Here is a 19,931-nt window from a genome sequence, read left to right as displayed (position 1 = left end):
AGAGGGGAATTAGGCACTACCTCTTGATGGGATGGGGGCAAGATTCTCGTAACACACGTGGGATGGGAGACATTGTTGCACCGTATTTGAAAAGTTCAACTGGCCATGTGTACATTCTCTCACTTAATTCTTCCCCTGGCGTAGGCATTAACGCCCCTTTACAGAGGAAGAAACTGAGGCTCAGAAAAGTTAAGCAACCTGTTTGTAGACAAAGCCAGTACATGGCAGGGCTGGATTTAAACCCTGTCTCTACAAAGCAGTTGTTCTCCAACAGCATACATGCTGTTTCTAAGAAAAGGGAACTGAAAAATAACACATACAAAGGCCATTCTTCCCTATGTGCAGGACCGGGACTGGGTAGGCCTTCTTCTACACCAAAATCCCAGTGTCAGCATCAATATCTGTGCCATTCTGCAAAGGCGTCTGGTTCCTGTGCATAACTTCCCAAGGTGTTGCTTCCAGGAGGCTGTATAACTATTGTGTGTACATTTGATGCCTCAAGTTTGCCAGATATGTGCTGGCAGGGTTGCTGTCCTCCCTCCCTTCATCCCAGGGGCATTTGGTCAAAGCCCCCGGGGAACAATGGGCTGGAGGAAGCTCTAATCCCTTCTGTAAAGTCAGCACACAGGACCAAGTGCCAGAAATAGTGTCTCTGCCTTGACCCCCTCTGAAATCATATCTTCCTTTAAGTCCAAACAAGGACCACTTCTTCCAGGAAGACTTTTCTGATGCTCTCATGATACCTATAATTGGAATGTTCAGATGATACCTGGCACTTAACTGCTTACTCTGCTATGTCCTAACCCCCGACGAGTTTTCTAAGGCCCTACAGGGCAAGGACCATGCCTTACTCTTCCTCAATTCTACCCCCACCATAGGAACATCTTGTTCTTATTAAGCACTCAATAAATGATGACTGATTAGATCAAAGAGCCTCATAAAGTTTATTATTATAACAGGACACATGTGTACCCTTGGAAGCATTTTTGAGAGCCTCCAGAGCGCGCGGGCATTGTGCTAGGGTCTAGTGGCCTTCGTGATCCAGGAGCAGGGATTTAGAAGATCAAGTAGGAGCCTCCTGGGCCCTCTGGGCCTGTCAGTAACGTATCGAAATGGGTCTCTAGATGTGAAGCATCCTTGGTCAGATTAAGAGGCCTTCATTTCAGGTATATTTGAGGCAAATGCTATAAAGTCACAATCTCTATCATCTGTCAGATGATTCTGTAGTCAGGCATTCAGAAAGTCCCTGAATAGGGTTTTTTTTTTAAATTCAAAATCTTGACTTTAGCCTCTCCTATAAGCTGTTTGAATGATTGCTGTATCTGGAGCTGTTGGACAGGAAAGAGTGGCCTTACTGTTCTTTATTTCCAATTAGTCATCTTGTATTGAGCAAATTTCTCTGCCTTCCTTTCATCACTACTTTACTTCAAAGTGTTCCTTAAAGCCACAGATTTTGGAACCACCTTTGAATGTTCAAAATCAGCTAATACACCTGTTTATAAATTACAGATAATCAATATCAGTGTTTCATCGTCACTCATTATTCACAGCATAAACTCTTGATTCAGATATGACCCTATTATATAAAACTATTTCCTCAACACACTATCGCCAAGAAAAAACTCCTATAAATAATTACCTTTGGGATATGAAAGAAAATGTAAACATTTTATTTGGCAGTTGTTTCCGAACACATGAATAAATAAGTGGAAAAGTACATATTAATATTTCTCTTTTAGAGTAACAGATACCATTAACTGCTTATTTACACATCTTCACTGCAAAGAACAGTTACACAATTCAATTTTCTCTTACAAAAGGTAACTTCCCACGCCACTGGACTGGACAGTTAGGGATGGAGATACTGGTGGTGCTGGGTTCTAGCAGTCTCAGTGTTTGAAAGGCATTCCTTTGCAAGTGTGATAAGAAGTCATCATGCATTGAGTTCATCCGGACCAGGTACTATAGAAAGTTTCTGGTGGCAGCCACCGAATTTGTGTGTCATGCGCTTAAGTCAACTATGACATGTTTGTAAATCTGTGTATTTCCCTTAAAACTGGAAGCAAAAAGAAAATTACGTTTATTAATGGACACGTGTGTGAATGATCTTGGTGCCTGAACATTTAATTCCTGAAATTTCACAAATTTGACTTTCTCTGCATCCCAGTTATATACTTGAGTAAAAGAGTAATCACTTCCAAGAATTGCATATTGATAGTTATTTATCTGAAGAGGCTGGAACACCATAGATCCTCGTGATGGCATCCTCTGAATATCCTGAAAGGAGGAGCCTCCCCACCTCATCACTTTGGAGTCTCCAATGAATCTTGTCAAGCAAATGTACACTTCACCTTTCACCGAGAAGTGCTTTACGGCATATACATCCTCCATGTTAGGGATGTCAGTTTGGTTCATGAATAGTTGTGTTGCTTTGTTCCACTGATAAATTACCGGGCGCTGGGAACTACTGGAGAGGATTAAATGAGGCGTTCTGAGTGCCTGAGGTGGTCTGGCCATTTCTAGATACTCCACGTCGGTGTCCCTGTACCACGCGTGCAAGGACTGATGAGAGTAGAATCCATTCCCATTCCACTTGTAAATGGTAGTGAAACCAGCTTTTGAACTGTCAGCAACAACAAAGTACCAGTTGTTTTCGATCTTGAACGTTTCAATGTCATTGGGTTTTCGGATTTTGAGAATTTCGATATCCTGGATTTTTATGAATTTATTCGCAAAACTGTCTCGCTTATAGATGTGAGAGCCGCCAAACAGCTGGGCCACAATAACATAGAGCTGAGTTTCAATGACTATAGGCTTGCATACTACAGTGGACGTGCCTGGGAAAAGACAAATGAGAGATTAGTTGGATGGTCATCCTCTTTTGGAGAGTACAAACATTGTCCTGTCACGTCCAACCCGCTCTAGATTTTCAGGGCGCATGGCTATAGTCTGAGTTTTCTTCTCGTTTCATGCAGAAAGCAAGCATTGCTTTCCCTAACACATCATGAATTAATCTTCGTAATTGTAGTGGAAATGGCCATTTATTGACACCTGTTATGTACTTTGCCAAATCATCTCATTAAAATTTCCCAACAAGCAAAAATTCCTTTTGCACATGAGCACACTGAAGTTTGGAGAGGTTCAGTGCTGCTAGGAGAAGGCAGAGTGGGATTCAAACCCAGCCCTACCAGCTTTGCTACGGGGCTGGCAGTTAGACGTTCCAGGGCTTCCATCTTGGGCTGGGATCCCACAAGGTTCTAGAAGTTTTGAGTGGTGGTCTGGGCAGCCCACAGCTCCACCAGTAATTGCTTTGCTCTAAGTGTGAACTGCTTTTTGCTCTAGAATAACCTGACTTTCCCCTGAGAAAGGAATGTAATGCCACTTGTCATTTTTCTGAATCTTCATGTCACTGGTGTCAGGATAGAAGAAAGAGGGGTACAGAGATGATGCATGTGAATGTTACTTTGGGAGATCTCAGAGAACAGCATGAGGTCTGTCAGTGGCCTAACTCAGGATCTTTTTGCTAAGAGCTTAATATTTGTTAATAGATTCTGATCTCCTAGAGGGAGCTTGGCTCTAGGAAATCCAAAGAGGGACAGGGCAAATCTAGGCTCTAGGCCACAGCAGGCTTAGGGGCCTCTGAGGCAGTAAGTGCTGCATCAATGCTCTCTCCTAATTGGCTCCATTCATAGGCAAATATTATTCTATTTGTGACCATTTCAGGACTCAACTGATTGTACAACCTCTGGAAAATTACTTAAGTTTTCCAGGATTCGGTTTTCTGTTCAAAGAGCATGGGAACTCAATCAGGGATGGCCACTAGATTTTAGCTAGGTACCCATATTGATTGCCTGATTGATAATAGTAACTGCCCAGAGAACTATGTTGAGAAGGATTCTGTGGCCATGTCTGCACTCTGCAAGAAAGAGCACCATGGTAGATTAAGTGTCTGTCTGGGGGTGAGGAAAGGGATGGTGATCCCATATGTGACACATATTTGTCATTTTATACTAGATGATGCATTCTGAAATCTGCAAATATATGATTAATTTCTCTTTCAAGTGCTCATCTGAAGATTCATTCCAAGTAATTGATGGACTGTAACAGGTAAGAAGAACCTGGTTTAGACTACACAAAGCTCTGTTCTAATCCATTGGAAAACCAAGGGGGCAGAGGGAGAAAGGGAAGCAGAGTCTCCTTCCTTGAGAAAGAAGTAGGGTTCTAGAAGGGTTTCAGTTGGAAGGGGAGTCCTTCATCTGCCCACCTCAGTCTCAAGCAAGCCCCAGACTTGTATTGATCCTTTGAGCAATGGGGCTGGATGACCACCAACAAAATCTGATTATGACCCTCTCAGTCTTGTCTATGAGCTTTTCAGAGCAAGTTTAAAGGTATTAGAAACTAAAGCTGGTGTAAACATTTCAGGGAACGCCCCATCTTCTCATTTATGACTGTAAAAATTTCAAGTTGTTGAAATGAGGAAAACCCCCAAAAATCACCTGAGTAAAAGTTTTCATGGAAAAAATAGATTTCCATGGTCAAATTAAATGCAAAAAATACTAGAAAGAGATGTGTTTTTTTTTACTGCAGGACTTCTCAGAGCCTCTAATGTGTATTACTATGAATCTCCAAGAGGGAGATATGATTCACAGACTTACTGGACTACAAAACCTTTTTATCTAAGCATATATCAACATTTTGCAGAAGTAATGTTTGTGCAACAAAGTTTGAGACTCATTGATCTAAAATAACCTCCTTATTTATTTACTTATTTTTTAAAGTATTTTATTTATTTATTTTTAGAGCGAGGGGACAGGAAGGAGAAAGAGAGGGAGAGAAACATCAATGTGTGGCTGCCTCTCATGTGTCCCCCACTGGGGACCTGGCCTACAACCCAGGCATATGCCCTGACTGGGAATCGAACCAGCAACCTCTTTCTTGCTTCACAGGCCCTCACTCAATCCATTGAGCTACACCAGCCAGGGCTAGCCTCCCTATTTTAAAGTTAGGAAAAAGAAGGACCTAGTGAGAGTGAGTGGCTTACAAAGTCAGTTTGTGGCAGAACATGGATTTGAACTCATGAATCCTAATCCAACACTTTTTCTTTGAGGAAAAAAAATCATCCATCTTTTATTGCATATTTACTAAACTAGATCCTATGCTAAATTTCTTGAACATATGATTGCATTATCTTTAACAACCCTATGAGTTAGGTATTATTATTCCAATTTTACAAGTAAGGAAATTAAGGTTTAGGAAACATTTCTGAGTCACTTAGTAAATGATAGAGTTGGTATTCAAATGTCTCTAAGCCTGCCTAATATCAGGCATCTTTTCCTTTTGCCCTCGGCCAAAGCAGCGTAACTTTTCACTCAAAATACGATTAGGTTTCTCATACCTGTAATGTTGTCATAATTCCGGAAGGTCTTTTCTACGTGGTCCCATTCAAGGAAAATGCATTTTCCAGTAAAAGGCTGAGCAATGACTACATACTCATCGTTCATATAAGAAAAAGTATCTATAGACAGTGATTGATAAGGCAGGTCTTGAGACTTTGCAAATTCTGCAAAAATAAGAAGCGATGATGAGTAACTGTGTGCTAATGCCTAGTGTCTTGGCTACATCTCAAACACCTATAACAAATGCATTTATTTTAGAAAAATAGTAAAATGGCAATTTTACTTTGCTTTTAAACACACGAAGTTTTAATGGTTCATAATACTTTAAAAATTAAATTGCTTAGTTGGTTTTTTAAGATATAAAAATATCAGTTCCTGCACATGCGAAAAATGGAGGCCTTCTTTTAATTTTAGGAAGTGGAATGAATGGGAATATATTACCTGTAATGATACAATCAAAGTCCTTGGAGGAGAGACTATTGATTTTGCGCTTCTTGTACTCTGGGGGGCCTTCGCAGTAGATGTCTTCAACTGTTGCGTTGGTATGGCCTAGCCACTCCACCAGCCACTTCAGTTTACAGTCACAATTAAATGAATTCCCTCTCAGGTCCCTGAAAGACAAACTTCAGCTTCTTTTGCACTGTGAGGATCTTACCTTCACAAGTATGTCTTCTATTTCAACAATTAACATGTCCATAATGATGCATAATCATTATGCGCGAAATGCCCCATAATCTACCTCGAACCTGAGTGATTCATTCTGGACTCAGAGAGTTACCACAGTGCCCTTGCAGGCCACCCCAGTCAGAGGAACCTCATAATTTACTCCCTCTTGGGTGTAAAGGTAGCTGGGTCTAGAGCTGTGCCATCCATAGAAATATAATGTGAACCACATATGCAATTTAAAATTTTCTACAAGCACATTAAAAAAGTAAAAAGAGACTGGTGAAATTAATTTTAATTGTATATTTTATTTAGCACAAGACACAAAATATTATCATTTTAATGCGTAGTCATAAAAATTATTAATAAAATATTTTACATTTTTATATTAAGTCTTTAAAGTCAAACGTAGATATTATAATTATGGCATATCTCATTTTGGATGCTAAATTTTTATTAGAAATACCTGATCTGTTCTTAGATTTAATATTATTTCCTAATAAAAGAAATTGATTCATATACCCAAGTTGTTGCAAACAGACTTAAAACTTTTCCAATAACTGAACCGAGAACTAGTTTTTAAATTTAAATTTAGTTTTTTACTTAATTTTTAAAAAATTAACAAAGATGTACAAGTCAGTTTACACTAGGAACACATTTCCAGTGCTCAGTGACCACATGTGCGGTATGGCCACCATACTGGACAGCACAGGTCTAGAGGAGAGCAGGTAGTGATTACTGTGTTATATTTAATTAAATCAAGTGAGCTATTTGCTTTTCTTCTTCCTCACAGACATAATTAATCCTGACCTTGTTTTATGGTCTACAAATTCAGTTTCAATAGGAAATGACTTTGACACAGCAGAGTTAACGCAGACATGCAATAGCTCATGTTCATAATAAACTATACAGCTTAGAGAGTTTAAATTTCCACATACTATCTCAACTCACCAAATTCTGTTTATATGCATTGCTTTCGTTCATAAATTCCATCTCCTTCCTAAAACCCTTCTTCATCACAGAATTCCTAAGACAGCTACTGCCTACTTTTCATATAGCACAAAAATAATTTTTAAATGTTAAAGTTTTTAATTTTTTTTAGGAGACATAGTCAAGAAAACCAAGAAATCCTCTAAAAGGCAAGTTGGCATAGATTCTTGTACTTCTTAGATAGTTCTTGATTTGAGCACATCAAAGTAGGCCCAAGAGACCAAACCCATTATGGGGTTCCCTGGAGACACAGAAAATTTCAAGTGGGTTTATCTTATTTTTTGTTAGTGTGAGGTACAGGCTGACACAGGATATGTCAAAGGGTTCCCAAATAAACTGTATCTACAAGTCAGCCATGGAGTGTCATCTAACTTCTAAGACAGTCCCAGTACTGACCTCATGTCCCAAGAATATTCTGACCCAGAATAATAAATCAACTTTTCGGGGCTATTGTAAACCAGAGTAGGTAACTGTGGTCTGTTGGAGACTTTCTTACAAGTGTCCTGATCCTGGCATTCAGGAGTTGGGGTAAGAGGCATGGAGGAGGGGCTGGGGGAATACTACAAGGAACAAAGAAAGTTTTTCATTAGCTTACTGATTTGAAGTTAAATACTGGGTTTAGGAGAAAATACTTGACTTAGATTTTTTTGTTATTGGAGAAAAGTTGTTTTGAATAGTCTACAGCAAAGTACCTGATAATAAGAAATCTTTTATTTCATATATCCTTTCATTTGTTCCTTAAATACCTTATGGCATTTAAATACCTTTCTGATGTTCTGGAAAGCACTTAATGAAGCTAAATTGCTTTTGAGAGGGTTAGGCATATATTACTTGCTTTGCTTGCAGCAGAATATACAAATTCCTTACAAAGATCTTTCACTCTGAGGCTTAAAGTCAAAGTTTGAAAGCTCTTTTGTTTGAAAAGGGGTCAAAAATAATTAAGTTCATTCCTTTCCTGGGGCTTAAGCCAAATTCCTGGGGATTAAGCCTAGAGTTGTTGTTGAGTGCAACAGAGAGAAAAGACAAACTTTTCTCCCTTCCCCCACTTCCTGCTCCATTCCTCTGTTGACTGACCAACCCATGGGTGTAACCTTTCGTCTTTACTCTGTCAGTTTCCCAGACGCCTTTATATTGTTCCTTTGTAGTCCTATTTTCTGGACCTCATGGGAAAAAAGGCATCCCCAGATTTCTATCTGGGCCTCCTCTTCCCACCCCCTGAAAGTTCCTCATCATCACCCCCTCCCATGCAGACACACACTTTGTCAAAGGACTGCCTAGGCAATATATTTTCAAAATTTCCAGTGGTAAATACCATGAAGAGAAACATTAACCCCACTATATTTAAAATTCAAGCCAACTTAAAATCTTAAATTCTAATTTAATTTTAAAGCCAATTAAAAATTCTAATTATGAATAATAGGCTTTTTTGTTAACTATTGCAAACAAATGAAATAATCAATCAGTGGTTTTGTAGATCTTCTTACACATTTGTTAAAGAATCCAGGCCTTTGAAAATATCTTTTGGGAGCGTCTGGAGATTGTTGTTTGCAAGGCTCCTGGGGAAGAAAAAAAGAGTGATGTGAACTGTAGTCACAATCTAAATAACAAAATTTATAACAAAGCTTAGTTATGAGTCCCTTTTGTTTTTCCCAGACTATACTAAATCGTTTGCAGTACTTGTCTTCTGCTAAGGTACTAATCAGATTCCAGCGACTGCATTTTCAGTTCCTGGCCTCCTTGCTTCAACATTCAGGAGTACTTCAGGTACCATGGTTAAAACAACCTACCTACCCTGCAGAAAATACCAGCAACAAAATGGTACCTGGAAATTGATCTTTCCATTTACAACAGAGGAGTTGTTCACACTCACACATGTTCACCCTAAGAGATGTCTCCCAGAGGGTGACTAAATGGGTGACAGTGTCCATCTCCAAATGCCCTCTCCCCTGTAACAGTGTGCAGCCCAGCCGGGGGCCCCAAATAGGGATTTGGAATGGGGTGCAGAATTCAAGGTGTCCAAGAAATATTAGAAAGATATATACGATGTCCTCACTCCTTCCCCTCCCCAGGTGTGAGTAGGGGGAAGGGACACATGGAGCAGGAACATTTAGAGCTTCATTGTACAGCAACAGATTTGCAGCTAACCTCTGGTATGGTCATTTAACATACCTATAACTTTTAAGTGGTTGCATAGATATGTTAAATAGCTGTGGCCATGCCTTCTGCCAGGGAGATGGAAGTGACTTCCACCCAAGATGTAACTGGGGGGCAGCTCCCCCTGGGTACAGTGCCTGCATAGGAGCTTGGAGGAGATTGGCTCCATGACGTGGGGCCATACCTGCCCAGGCTCGTAATGGCAGCCCAGCAACCTTGGAACAATACAGGAATGCTGGCACGTGTAACTGATTGTAGGAGGAGTTGGAAATAGGGGTGCAGAGGAAGATTGGCTTGGGGATTTAAACCGAGACACAGCTGCCATTGAGAGAGAACCACGAGGTTTTGGCAAAGTGGGCACCCCTGAAGCTTTGGTAGGAGAGAACCCCTGCAGCTTTGGCGAGAGTGAGGACCACGTGGCTTTGGGGTGCTCCCTTTTGCCACGTGACTTGGGAAGCAGGAGAGACTTTGCCTGGAAGAAAAGGGGTGAAAGGGCCCTTGCTGGTGGGCCACGAAAAGATGCCACATGACTTTGGATTAACTGGAAATCCTGGCGAGCAACACAGCTGATGGTGCCAGGAGCCCAAGTCATGGACTTCTTTTCCTGAGATAGGGTACCCCAGATTAGGGCAGAGGGAGAAGGAAGGACTGTGTGCATCTGTGGGTATCTTAAAGGACTTTAATATTTTAATGAAGACATTAGGTCACTACTTTAAGTCTGTATAGCCTTAAGTAAACAATTCCACTCCTTCTCACAAATCTCTGGCATTGAGAGACGTCTTTCCTCTGGCGGTGGGCATAGCAAACCTAGGGGATCCTTTCGGTGATGGTATATTGTACCCCCACCCCTTGGCCCTGTTCTGTAACACCCTCACACCCCTGTTGCTCTTCTTTTCCCTCCTTCCTCACTTGCTCCAAAGAACAGCTTAACCTCCAACTGATGGAGCAATAGCTCCAGAGTTTGGGGTGGGGGGGCCTGTCCAATCTATCCCTTCACCAGCACATCCTTTCTTCCTTCCAAAGTACATGCCCCCTTTTTCTACATTTCCCCCCCGTTTCATTACATTCATTTCACCTCAGAAAACAGCTCTCTCACAAATATCTATCCATCCTCTTTAGTCATCTCCTTTCCCTTTCTTCACATCCTTGCCCTATTACTACAGGAAATGTTTCCACTTTCTCCTAGTTGGTCTTCCATGAGTCACTAGAATGACTCTAATTAAGGTCAAAGAGTAGGAAATAGTCCTGACAGTATCAAGGAAAAGGAAATATGTCCATACTGCAGAAATGTGTACATAACAAAGAGCAGGTGCTATCTGATGGGGAAGTGTTCTAGGTGCTGGTAATTTTCTGTTTTTTTAACCAGCATTGTACATATTCATGTTTTATATTCCTTTAGGGATGTTTTTTTTCCACAATAAAAAATTTAAAACCTAAAACAAAAAAGCCTGTGTGTCGGCCTCCAAAACCCTTGAAAATTCAAATTCCTTTTAAAATAGTATCAAAAATCTTCTGTGTCCTCTACCTCCTCTAATTAATATGAGCTTTCTCAAGTATAAACATTCAAGACTTTTAAAACCTATTTTTTAGTTCATTATGTTTTCCTGAGTTTTGGAAATTACTAGATTGGAAAACTTCTCAATGAACCCTGGCACGTAAGAATGGGAAGTGAATGGGAATGTTCCTGTCGCAGTCTATTTTGTGAAGAAGGACACAGATTTGGAGTCATTCTGACCTTTGAATTCTGAGGCCACTATTTACTGGTTGTAGGATTTTAGTCATGCATCTTCTCTGAGACTTTTTTTTCTTTTTTAAGTGGAGGAATAATAGTTCATGTCATAAGGTTGTCAGAAAAAGTAAATGAGATAACTCAGGACAGACTCTGGTTTTTGGACTGCTCTCAAAAGCAGCTGGGTGGAAGAAGAGGGGAAAAGAAGGAAAAGGGCTTCTGCTTGTCCATTGCTGAAGAATAGCATTGAGAAGATGAACTGCTATGACTGTCTACCTAGGTGATAATAATAAAATGCTGCTAAAGAAGACTATTCAAGAGGATGTTGCCATAATTCATCTTACTGCCTGGTGGTTGAATGAAGAGATTTCCTGGTGTCTTGGACCAGTCCAGAGTTACTCCCGAGGTATGTGTCTCAATTTCTTATCTGGCACAATGTATCTTAGAGTTCTCTCATGCTAACTTCCCTTCAGTGGGCATCCTTCCCCAGAAATGAGGACACAAGCTTGTAGGAGGCTGGGTCATAGGCCAGTGGGCATGGAATGATGAAACAGCAAGTCCTGAATTACTGCTGCCACTAGGTTGAATAGGAAGAGGCACCATGTTTGCATTGCTGCCCCAGGTGGTTCTTTTAAACAATGGGGAAACCTGGGAGTCCCACTTCCTGCCCAAAGGACTAGGGCTCTAGCCTCACATACCCGACATGAAGGCTAACCACAGAAGCAGCTGGGGAGATGGTCAGAGAGAGAGACTTGGAGCTCCCAGGTTTCTGGAATAAAGAGATGGTAATTTTTCATGACAAGATGAAGGACTTATAATCAGTAGATTTTGGAGATGGGGCTGACGAAGGCAGACTGGCCCGATGAGCTGTAAAATGAGGCGTTATGCTTCTTGAGGATGTCTCGTGATGTGGAGGTCGCGCCAGAGGGGAAAATGATAGATGGATTTATTGCACTCAATCATATTTCTTCCCTGTGCCATGATCAAAATTCAATCGAACACTGACCCACAATGGACTATTCCTCCAGAAGATGGGCTATATAGGTTTGGTGAGGGGTAGGCATGAGAAGGCTGCTTGAACTCGTAAAAGAAGCAGAAACAAGAGGAAGCAAGGCTCAGAAATGAGAGAGAGACTTCCAGATGCATTGGAGTTTAGATAGTTTCCCTATGCCTCTTGGAGGTCTCGGTGACACTGGCTAACATTTGGAAAAGAAGAAAGCAGGCAACAGGGAACGGGGCAGAGAATGTCTCAGAAAAGGAATACTGAGAGAGCCTGAGAATTATTCTGGAAAAGAAAATGTAACAGGACCATGATGTGAAGCAACCTTCTGGTTCGGGTTGATAGGTATGGGGTGAAGGGTACGTAGGACACATAGAAGGGGATCATCAGAGCCTGCAAAGGTAAGAAAAGAAATATGAAATGCCCCCACACATATGTTTGCTGTTGCCATTAGGTGTTTTAACCAATTCCCAAGGGAAGAGTAATTGCAGATATTAGAGGACCACTATACAACTGGGGAAAGGTATTTAATCTAACATTGCCTATAGTAGCAAAAATTGGAAACAACCTACATGTCCATCAATAAGGGATTGTGTAAATAAGTGATAGTTCATACTTAACACAAATTATTGCAGGAGATTTTTAAAAGTGGGATAGACTTCTATGATTTGAGATGAAATGATACCTATGTGCAAAAAGAAGTTGGAGAATAGTATATAGACTGTAATCCCACTGGGAAGGAGGATATATGTCTATAGATGCACAAAGAAAGGTCTGGAAAGAGATATAAAAAGTACCTGGAGCTTACATCTGGGAGTAGCTGGAATCTTTCACTTCTGCTGTGTAGATGCCTGGATTGTGAGAGTTTTTATCATTGTACATGTATTATTATCTTAAATTCAGAAGAAACAAAAAATAAAGTTGAATTTTTAAAAGGACCCCACTGTATATGCAATGGTTCTGTCTGGTGAGAATTCAGTCTGAATCAATCATTTGGCTGCATTCATAAATTTCCAAAATTCCAGGCTGGAACACAAATCACTATCATAGTCAGCACTTCGGTGCCTGGTGGTCAGCTTCTCTCATAGGCTAGGCTTCAGGATGGAGCTGCCTTCTTTCGCACAAAATTCCCACATGGCTTCAGACCCACATCCTCTGGGGAAGTTTAGGGCTACAGTCAGGCCGGGCCTGAAGCCATCCCTGTGGGTTCCCTGTGCCAGCCCAATGTCAGCTTTCAGAACAGTCTGGAGCCTCCAAAAACCATCATAGGTATCTGGGGGCTTAAGAGAGATTCTCTGCAGGGTAAAGCTGCTAGGGATTCTGGAAGAAAAGGAGGCAAATTCTGTGATGCCCCTGAAGCTTGCTAAATTTGGTACTTAGCGGGGGGAAGAAAGGTGAATAAAATGAGATCCGGTGCCTAATAGGTTATCAACATCTAGAGATAGAGAAAGCATTTCTGGGGTTAGGATGAGTGTTATTTTAGGGGTCGATGTTTGAGTTATCTGATTATTCAGATTTCATCTCTACATTGAGTTTTGCCCCTGGAAAGCAAAATGGAAAATCAAATTTGTTAAATTTCCTCAGTTTCCTTTTCCCCTCCCTCCATCCCCCTTCTTCACAGAGTAACAATGTAATATTATTATTCCTTTTTCATCAGTGGAAGCTCTAGTTGAAATATGTCCTGTATCTTTTGTAAAACTGGTAGTAGCTCCTATTTTTTTGCATCATTTGGTACAGTGAAATAGTTGATTCTCAAGTAGACAAGGGATTATATTTGAGCTTCATTGCTCTAAGAAGCATGTCTTTAGACAACTTGATTTAACCTCTCTAGATTTCTGTCTTGACATCTGCAAAGCTGAGTAAAGAATACTAGTTTCATTTACTGTGAAAATTAACACATGCAGCTACTAATATTTTTATACACATATCTTTGAAATGAATTCCAGGAAAATTTTGTATCTTCAGGTGAATTTTTAAGAATTATGTCAAATAATCAAGACCATGAAATTAATCTTTTTCTTTGTTGTTGTCAGAACTAGGGATATTTAATACCTAAGCATTTTTAAATGCTCAATTCAGGAGGCTGAAGTCACCTATTCTTTCAGTCATTTTGTGTGGAAAGAACCCTATACCTTGTATTCTTGTTAAAAAGAATTTATTTATTTATTCTAAGGATTTTATTTATTTTTTAGAGAGAGGAAGGGAGGGAGGAAAAGGGCGATAAAGATTGATGTCGGAGAGAAACATTTATTGGTTGCTTCTCGCGTGCCCCATGGCACTGGCATATGCCCTGACCAGTAATAGAACTGGTGACTCAACCCACTAAGCCACACCAGTCAGGGCTGTGCCTTGTATTCCTAAATGTCCCACCTGTTACTGATATCTATCGATATCTATTGATATATGTGTGTGTTGGGGGGTGGGGTGGGTGGGTGTTAGCTAACATGGCTATATATTACTGATTCAATATATATACACATGTATAAGAAACATACCACATATACATATATGTGCATACATATATAAAACATATGTAATAACTACTATTATTATTGCCTCAATAATATATGGCAAGTATAAGAAAAAAATTTCTACATTGTTTTTATTGTATTTTTTCCATTACTATTTATCCCCGTATACCCTAAGAAAAAAATATTTAAAGGGAAGAAACAATAGTTATCCTGGCAGAGGCAACCCCTGTTAAGATTTCATCATATTTTCTTTTAATCATTAATACAAAGCCTATCTCATGGGGACATTATGTGGAAAACGAGCGTTTCCAGAGAGCCCACCTACTCGTCTCAAAGTCTAGACCTTCTCTCTCCCAAGGCGCAAGTCCGAATTGGAGTGGGAGAGCTCCTTCCTATGCAAAAGATTTTTTCTGGGTAAGGGTCAAATCAGTGCTAGACATTAAAACTGAATATGAATACTATCAGGAATAAGAGGAAGAAAAGTTAGAATAATGAGGGAGAGAGAGGCAAGGACATAGAGGTAGCTACTAGAATTGGTATTTGGGTTTGAGCTCTGGCTGTTTCCCTTTCTACAGAGTAAATGATCACTTGGTCAGAATGATCTCCAGGTTCTATTTTAGCTCTTAAATCACATCTTGATACTTTTTGCTGTGAGAGGCATATGGCTTCATCTTTAATAATAATAAGTGATACTAGGAGAGGAGGTTTTTATAGTGGGTGGAATGCATTGGAGTATCTGAGGGGTGTGGGAAGGTAGGACTAATTGGGAGGGGAATGAAGACAAGGCAGTAAGAGGTTTGAGAAATATTATATCAATATTAACTTTAATTAATTTTTTGAGAAATATTACATTCTGTAGTGATACTGACAGGATGATTTTCTTACCACCATCTCCCCAGTGTCTGGCACAAAGCAAGCCCTGAATAGATATTTTAAAATGAATGAATGAATGAATGAATGAATGGGGCAGGCTGGAGTGGAGGAGAGGAACAGCACCAATCTAGACAAAGAAAAAAAGCAAAGGACGCTTCTGTTAGGCCCCTTGTACAAAGGCACTGCGCTAGGGAGAAAGTAAAGAGCCCTGTGAATTACCATGGCCACTGACCCTCATGTCACTTGAGGGCACTGCTTACAAAGTGCCCTCCCTCCTCGTGGCCTCACTGTGGTAAATAATTCCAAAGCAATGGGTTAGCTCTTTAAACTGTGCCTTCAAGTAAGCACTTTGCTCTAGGTCCTAAAATTCATTTTACCTACAAAATGTTCTTTAAAACACCAACAAAACTGTTCAACTGAACATTTAGTGCATTCAGCCGAGCTGAGAAGGTTCAAGCATTCTCATCGGCAGTCTTTCCTTCCACAACCAACTTTGGTTGGTATTTTCACGGTTTACCTGAGAAAACCTCTGATTGTGACTGTGGAAACTACTGGAAAGTCTTCTCTCTAAGGCAGACCAGACTGGCTCAGACAACACATTTGTTTCAGTTCCACTGGGCTCTGCTGCTAAGAAAGCATTGCCCACGGCCATCTGGAGTGTTCCCAGACTCCCCGCAGTGCAGATCCTCAGTTTGAGTTGGTGTCTCACTGAATTTGTGGTGCTGCAAGTACAGTCATTTTAATTCCATACAAAATGTTTAAAGGGCATAAATACACTGCAGCATTTGGAATACTGATTGAGGACCAATAGAGTTTAGGCAGTAAGTTTACTGCCTACCAGACTCTGCTCTAAGCACTTTGCAAAGATTAACTCATGTGCCATCTTAGGATATAACTACTCCTAAGTACATTATTATCCCCAGCCCCCATTTGTACAGATGATTATTATCCCCCTAATACTACACATAAGAAATCTGAGGCACAGTGAGGCTAAGTGACATCTGATGTCCTATAACGGTTCAGGGGTAAAGCCAGGCTTGGAACCCAGGCAATCTGGTGGTAGAGATCACCCTCTCGGTCACTACAGTGCACTGCCTCGTTACATGCACATCACTGTAAAGGCTGAAATGAAAACATGCTGCCTGACTGGGAGCACACGGCACCGGAGTCTGGGGACTTCTGTTTGTGGGTTTTGTACTTGCACAATGCCAAGCAACCAATAGGTGCTCCGCAGCACGTATAGATTGGTAACAGTTTTCCCCAAATATTTTTATACATGCATGCAAAAATCCTGCCTCCGTTGAGCCTTAGCCATGGTGACACTTAGGGGACACAAAAGGGAATCCTTACTAAAAAGCTAATAGGTATTAACAGAAACCAATTAATATTGAGAGATTTATCATCATTCACCACCATTTTAAAATATTTATTTATTTATTTATCTTTAGAGGGGAAGGGAAGGAGAGAGGAAGAGAAACATCAATGTATGGTTGCGTCTTGTGCATCCCTTGCTGGGAACTGGCCCCTGCCGGGAACTGGCCTGCAACCCAGGAATGTGCCCTGACTGGGAATCGAACCACGATTGTCTGGTTCACAGGCCCGCGCTCAATCCACTGAGCTACACCAGCCAGGGCTCACCACCATTTTTTAATTTATGTTTTCCCTGACTTCACATGGTCATTAGAAAAAGTCCTACCATGCCGAAATACACAAATAAATCAAATATTTAAACTAATCGTATATAGCATTAGGACAGTATTCAAAGTAGAGTGAGGGAAGGCCTCAGGATTTGACCTGCTTTGTAAGGATTTAAATATAAGGAACACAGACTTCTGGTCAAGATGACAGCATAGGCAGACATGGCTCACCTCTTTGCATAAACATATCAAAATTAAAACTAAAATATAGAACAACCATCACTCAGAAATGTCAGAAATTGAGTTGAATGGAAGTCTGACAACTACGGAATTAAGGAAACCACGTCCATCCAGACTGGCAGGAGGGGTGCAGATGTGGGATGGGCTTGTTGAACACCCGTGTGTGGATAAAAGTTTCAGAGGGATATCTCGGGAGCGAGGAGTACCAGGCTCAGCTCAGGGTTCCAGTGCCAGGAAGATAAGTCTCCCAACTTCTGGCTGCAAGAGCCAGCAAGAATTAAGTCAGTGGAAGAAACTGCTGAAGCCCCAAGCAGTTCCTCTTAAAGAACCCACCTGAGTAGGTGAACTCATCTACTCAAACTCACTCCCTCTAAGCTCCAGGTCCAGGGTAGTAGCTTGAAAGGCACCAGTGTTATCCAGGGCAAAACTAAACTGTCCGGCATCAAGGTGAGCAGAGGCCACTGTCCCTTCACTAAGCCCTACCTCCACACAGCTGGCAAGCTGGTAACATATCTGAGACTTCATCCATCTGGCAAGCACTGTTGGACCCACCTTAGAGATTCCCAGGGACTCCCAACTTATGGACCCACCCAAGCTGCTTTTCTATATGATTGGATGGTCTTGGCTCATGCTTCACAACTTCCTATATCCTCTCAAACAAGCAACAGCTGGCCTCAGTGAGCCTCAGGTCTGGCACTAGCAGCAGCCAGCCCAGATTCACAGCTTGGCTTTGCCTGGGAATCTCCAAGTCCAGCACAAGTAGCAGCCATCTCAGATTGCTCTATAGCTCATACAGGGTGGCCCCAATCAGAACACAGGTGGGGACTCATGCTGGTATGCACCACCTGAGAAATCACAGAGCCTGCATACCCGCCAGACAACTGCAGACCATATTGGAGCACCACCACCCTGCTCCTGCACAGATCATCTTCCACAGAGGATGGAGGTCGGTGTTAAATGGTAACGGCCAGTCCTTACAGCTGACTGCCAACAGCAACCAAAGCTCAACTACAAGAGGAGAGTTTACTCAGCCCACATAAGGGCACACCATGAGTACCCAGCTTGGGTGATAGGGGAGGCTGTGCCTCTGGTCCTACAGGATACCTAATACATCAGGCCACACTACCAAGACAGGGAGTCATAGCAGTGCACTGTACCCTACAGGACACTAACTACATTAGGACACACTATCAAGACATGGTGTCAAAGCAGCTCTACCTAATACATAGAAACGAACACAGGAAAGCTGCCAAAATGAGCAGCCAAAGAAACATGGCCCAAATCAGAGTACAGGTCAAAACTCAAAAAAAAAAAAAAAGAGCTAATTGAAATGGAGATAAGCAATGTTTCAGATGCAGAGTTCAAAACACTGGTTGGAAGGATGCTCGGGGAACTTAGTGAGGACCTCAACAGCATAAAAAAGATCCAGTCAGAAATGAAGAATACATTAATTGAAATAAAGAACAATTTACAGGGAAACAACAATAGAGTGGATGAATCCAAGAATACAATCAATGACATGGGACATAAGGAAGCAAAAAACAACCAATCAAAACAACAAGAAGAAAAAGAATTTTAAAAAGTGAAGATAGTATAAGCAGTCTCTGGGACAACTTCAAGAGGCCCAACATTCACATCATAGGGGTTCCACAAGAAGAAGAGAAAGAGCAAAGAATTGGAAATCTATTTTAAAAAGTAGTGAAAGAAAACTTTCCTAATTTGGCGAAGGAAATAGACATGCAAGTCCAGGAAACACAAAGAGTCCCAAACAAGATGGACCCAAAGAGGCCCACCCCAAGACACATCATAATTAAAATGCTAAAGATTAACAACAAAGAATCTTAAAAGCAACAAGAGAAAATGAGTTACTTACTTACAAGGGAGTTCCCATAAGACTGTCAGCTGATTTCTCAAAAGGAACTTTGCAGGCCAGAAGGGATTAGGAAGAAATATTCGAAGTCATAACAAGCAGGGACCTACAGCCAAGATTTCTCTACACAGCAAAGATACCATTTAGAATTGTAGGGTAGATAAAGAAGAGCTTCACAGATAAGAAAAAACTAAAGGAGTTCATCATCACCAAACTATTATTATGTGAAATGTTAACGGGTCTTATTTGAGAAAAAGATGATAAAAAATATGAATAATAAAGTGGCAAAAACATATATCTATCAACAATTGAATCTAAAAAACTACCCAAAAAAGAACAGAGACAGAATCATAGATACAGAGAGTATTTTTATGCTTGTGAGATGGGAGGGAGGTATGGGAGAATGGGTGCAGTGGTGAGGAGATTAATAAGTACAAATGAGTAGTTGACAAATAGCCATGGGAATGCAAAGTACACTATAGGAAATGGAGTAGCCAGAGAACTAATAGGCATGACCCATAGAAACGAGCAATTGTGGGGGTATTGCGTGAGGGAGTAGGGAATGCTGGGTGGAGGGGCAGCAAAGGGGAGAAAATCAGGAAAACTGTAATAGTATAATCAATAAAATATAATTATAAAATTAAAAGAAAATGCAAAAAATATATAACGAACTCTCTATTGATGGCTAGCTTGAGGGGTAGGGAGTCTTTAGCAACTTTTTAAAAAAAGATTTTATTTACTTATTTTTAGAGAGAGGGGAAGGGAAGGAGAAATGGAGAAAAATACTGGTATTAGAGAGTAACATTGATCAGTTGCCTCTCACAGGTGCTCTGACTGGGGATGGAACCTGCAACCCAAGAATATGCCCTGACCAGAAATTGAACCAGCAATGACGCTCAACTGAGCCA

At 40.9% G+C, this 19,931-nt stretch overlaps 1 protein-coding gene across 1 annotated transcript in view; it reads right to left on the bottom strand.

Moving 5' to 3' along the window:
* Window positions 1-408: 408 nt before the first annotated feature.
* Window positions 409-19,931, bottom strand: part of LGI1 (leucine rich glioma inactivated 1) — a 40,456-nt gene continuing 20,933 nt past the window's right edge. Inside the window, exons 5-8 of the mRNA XM_037047394.1 lie at window positions 8,534-8,605; window positions 5,838-6,007; window positions 5,396-5,560; window positions 409-2,837 (exon numbers count right to left, since the gene is read on the bottom strand). Coding sequence (XP_036903289.1) covers window positions 2,002-2,837; window positions 5,396-5,560; window positions 5,838-6,007; window positions 8,534-8,605 — 1,243 coding nt within the window. The 3' untranslated portion in view covers window positions 409-2,001. The remainder of the gene's footprint in view (window positions 2,838-5,395; window positions 5,561-5,837; window positions 6,008-8,533; window positions 8,606-19,931) is intronic.

The sequence above is a fragment of the Sturnira hondurensis genome, unplaced genomic scaffold (assembly GCF_014824575.4).
Source record: "Sturnira hondurensis isolate 20B ecotype Veracruz unplaced genomic scaffold, ASM1482457v3 Scaffold0005563, whole genome shotgun sequence".
Lineage (NCBI taxonomy): Eukaryota > Metazoa > Chordata > Mammalia > Chiroptera > Phyllostomidae > Sturnira > Sturnira hondurensis.
Note: the sequence above shows the minus strand (reverse complement) of the source record. Positions and strands in the feature narration are given on the sequence as shown.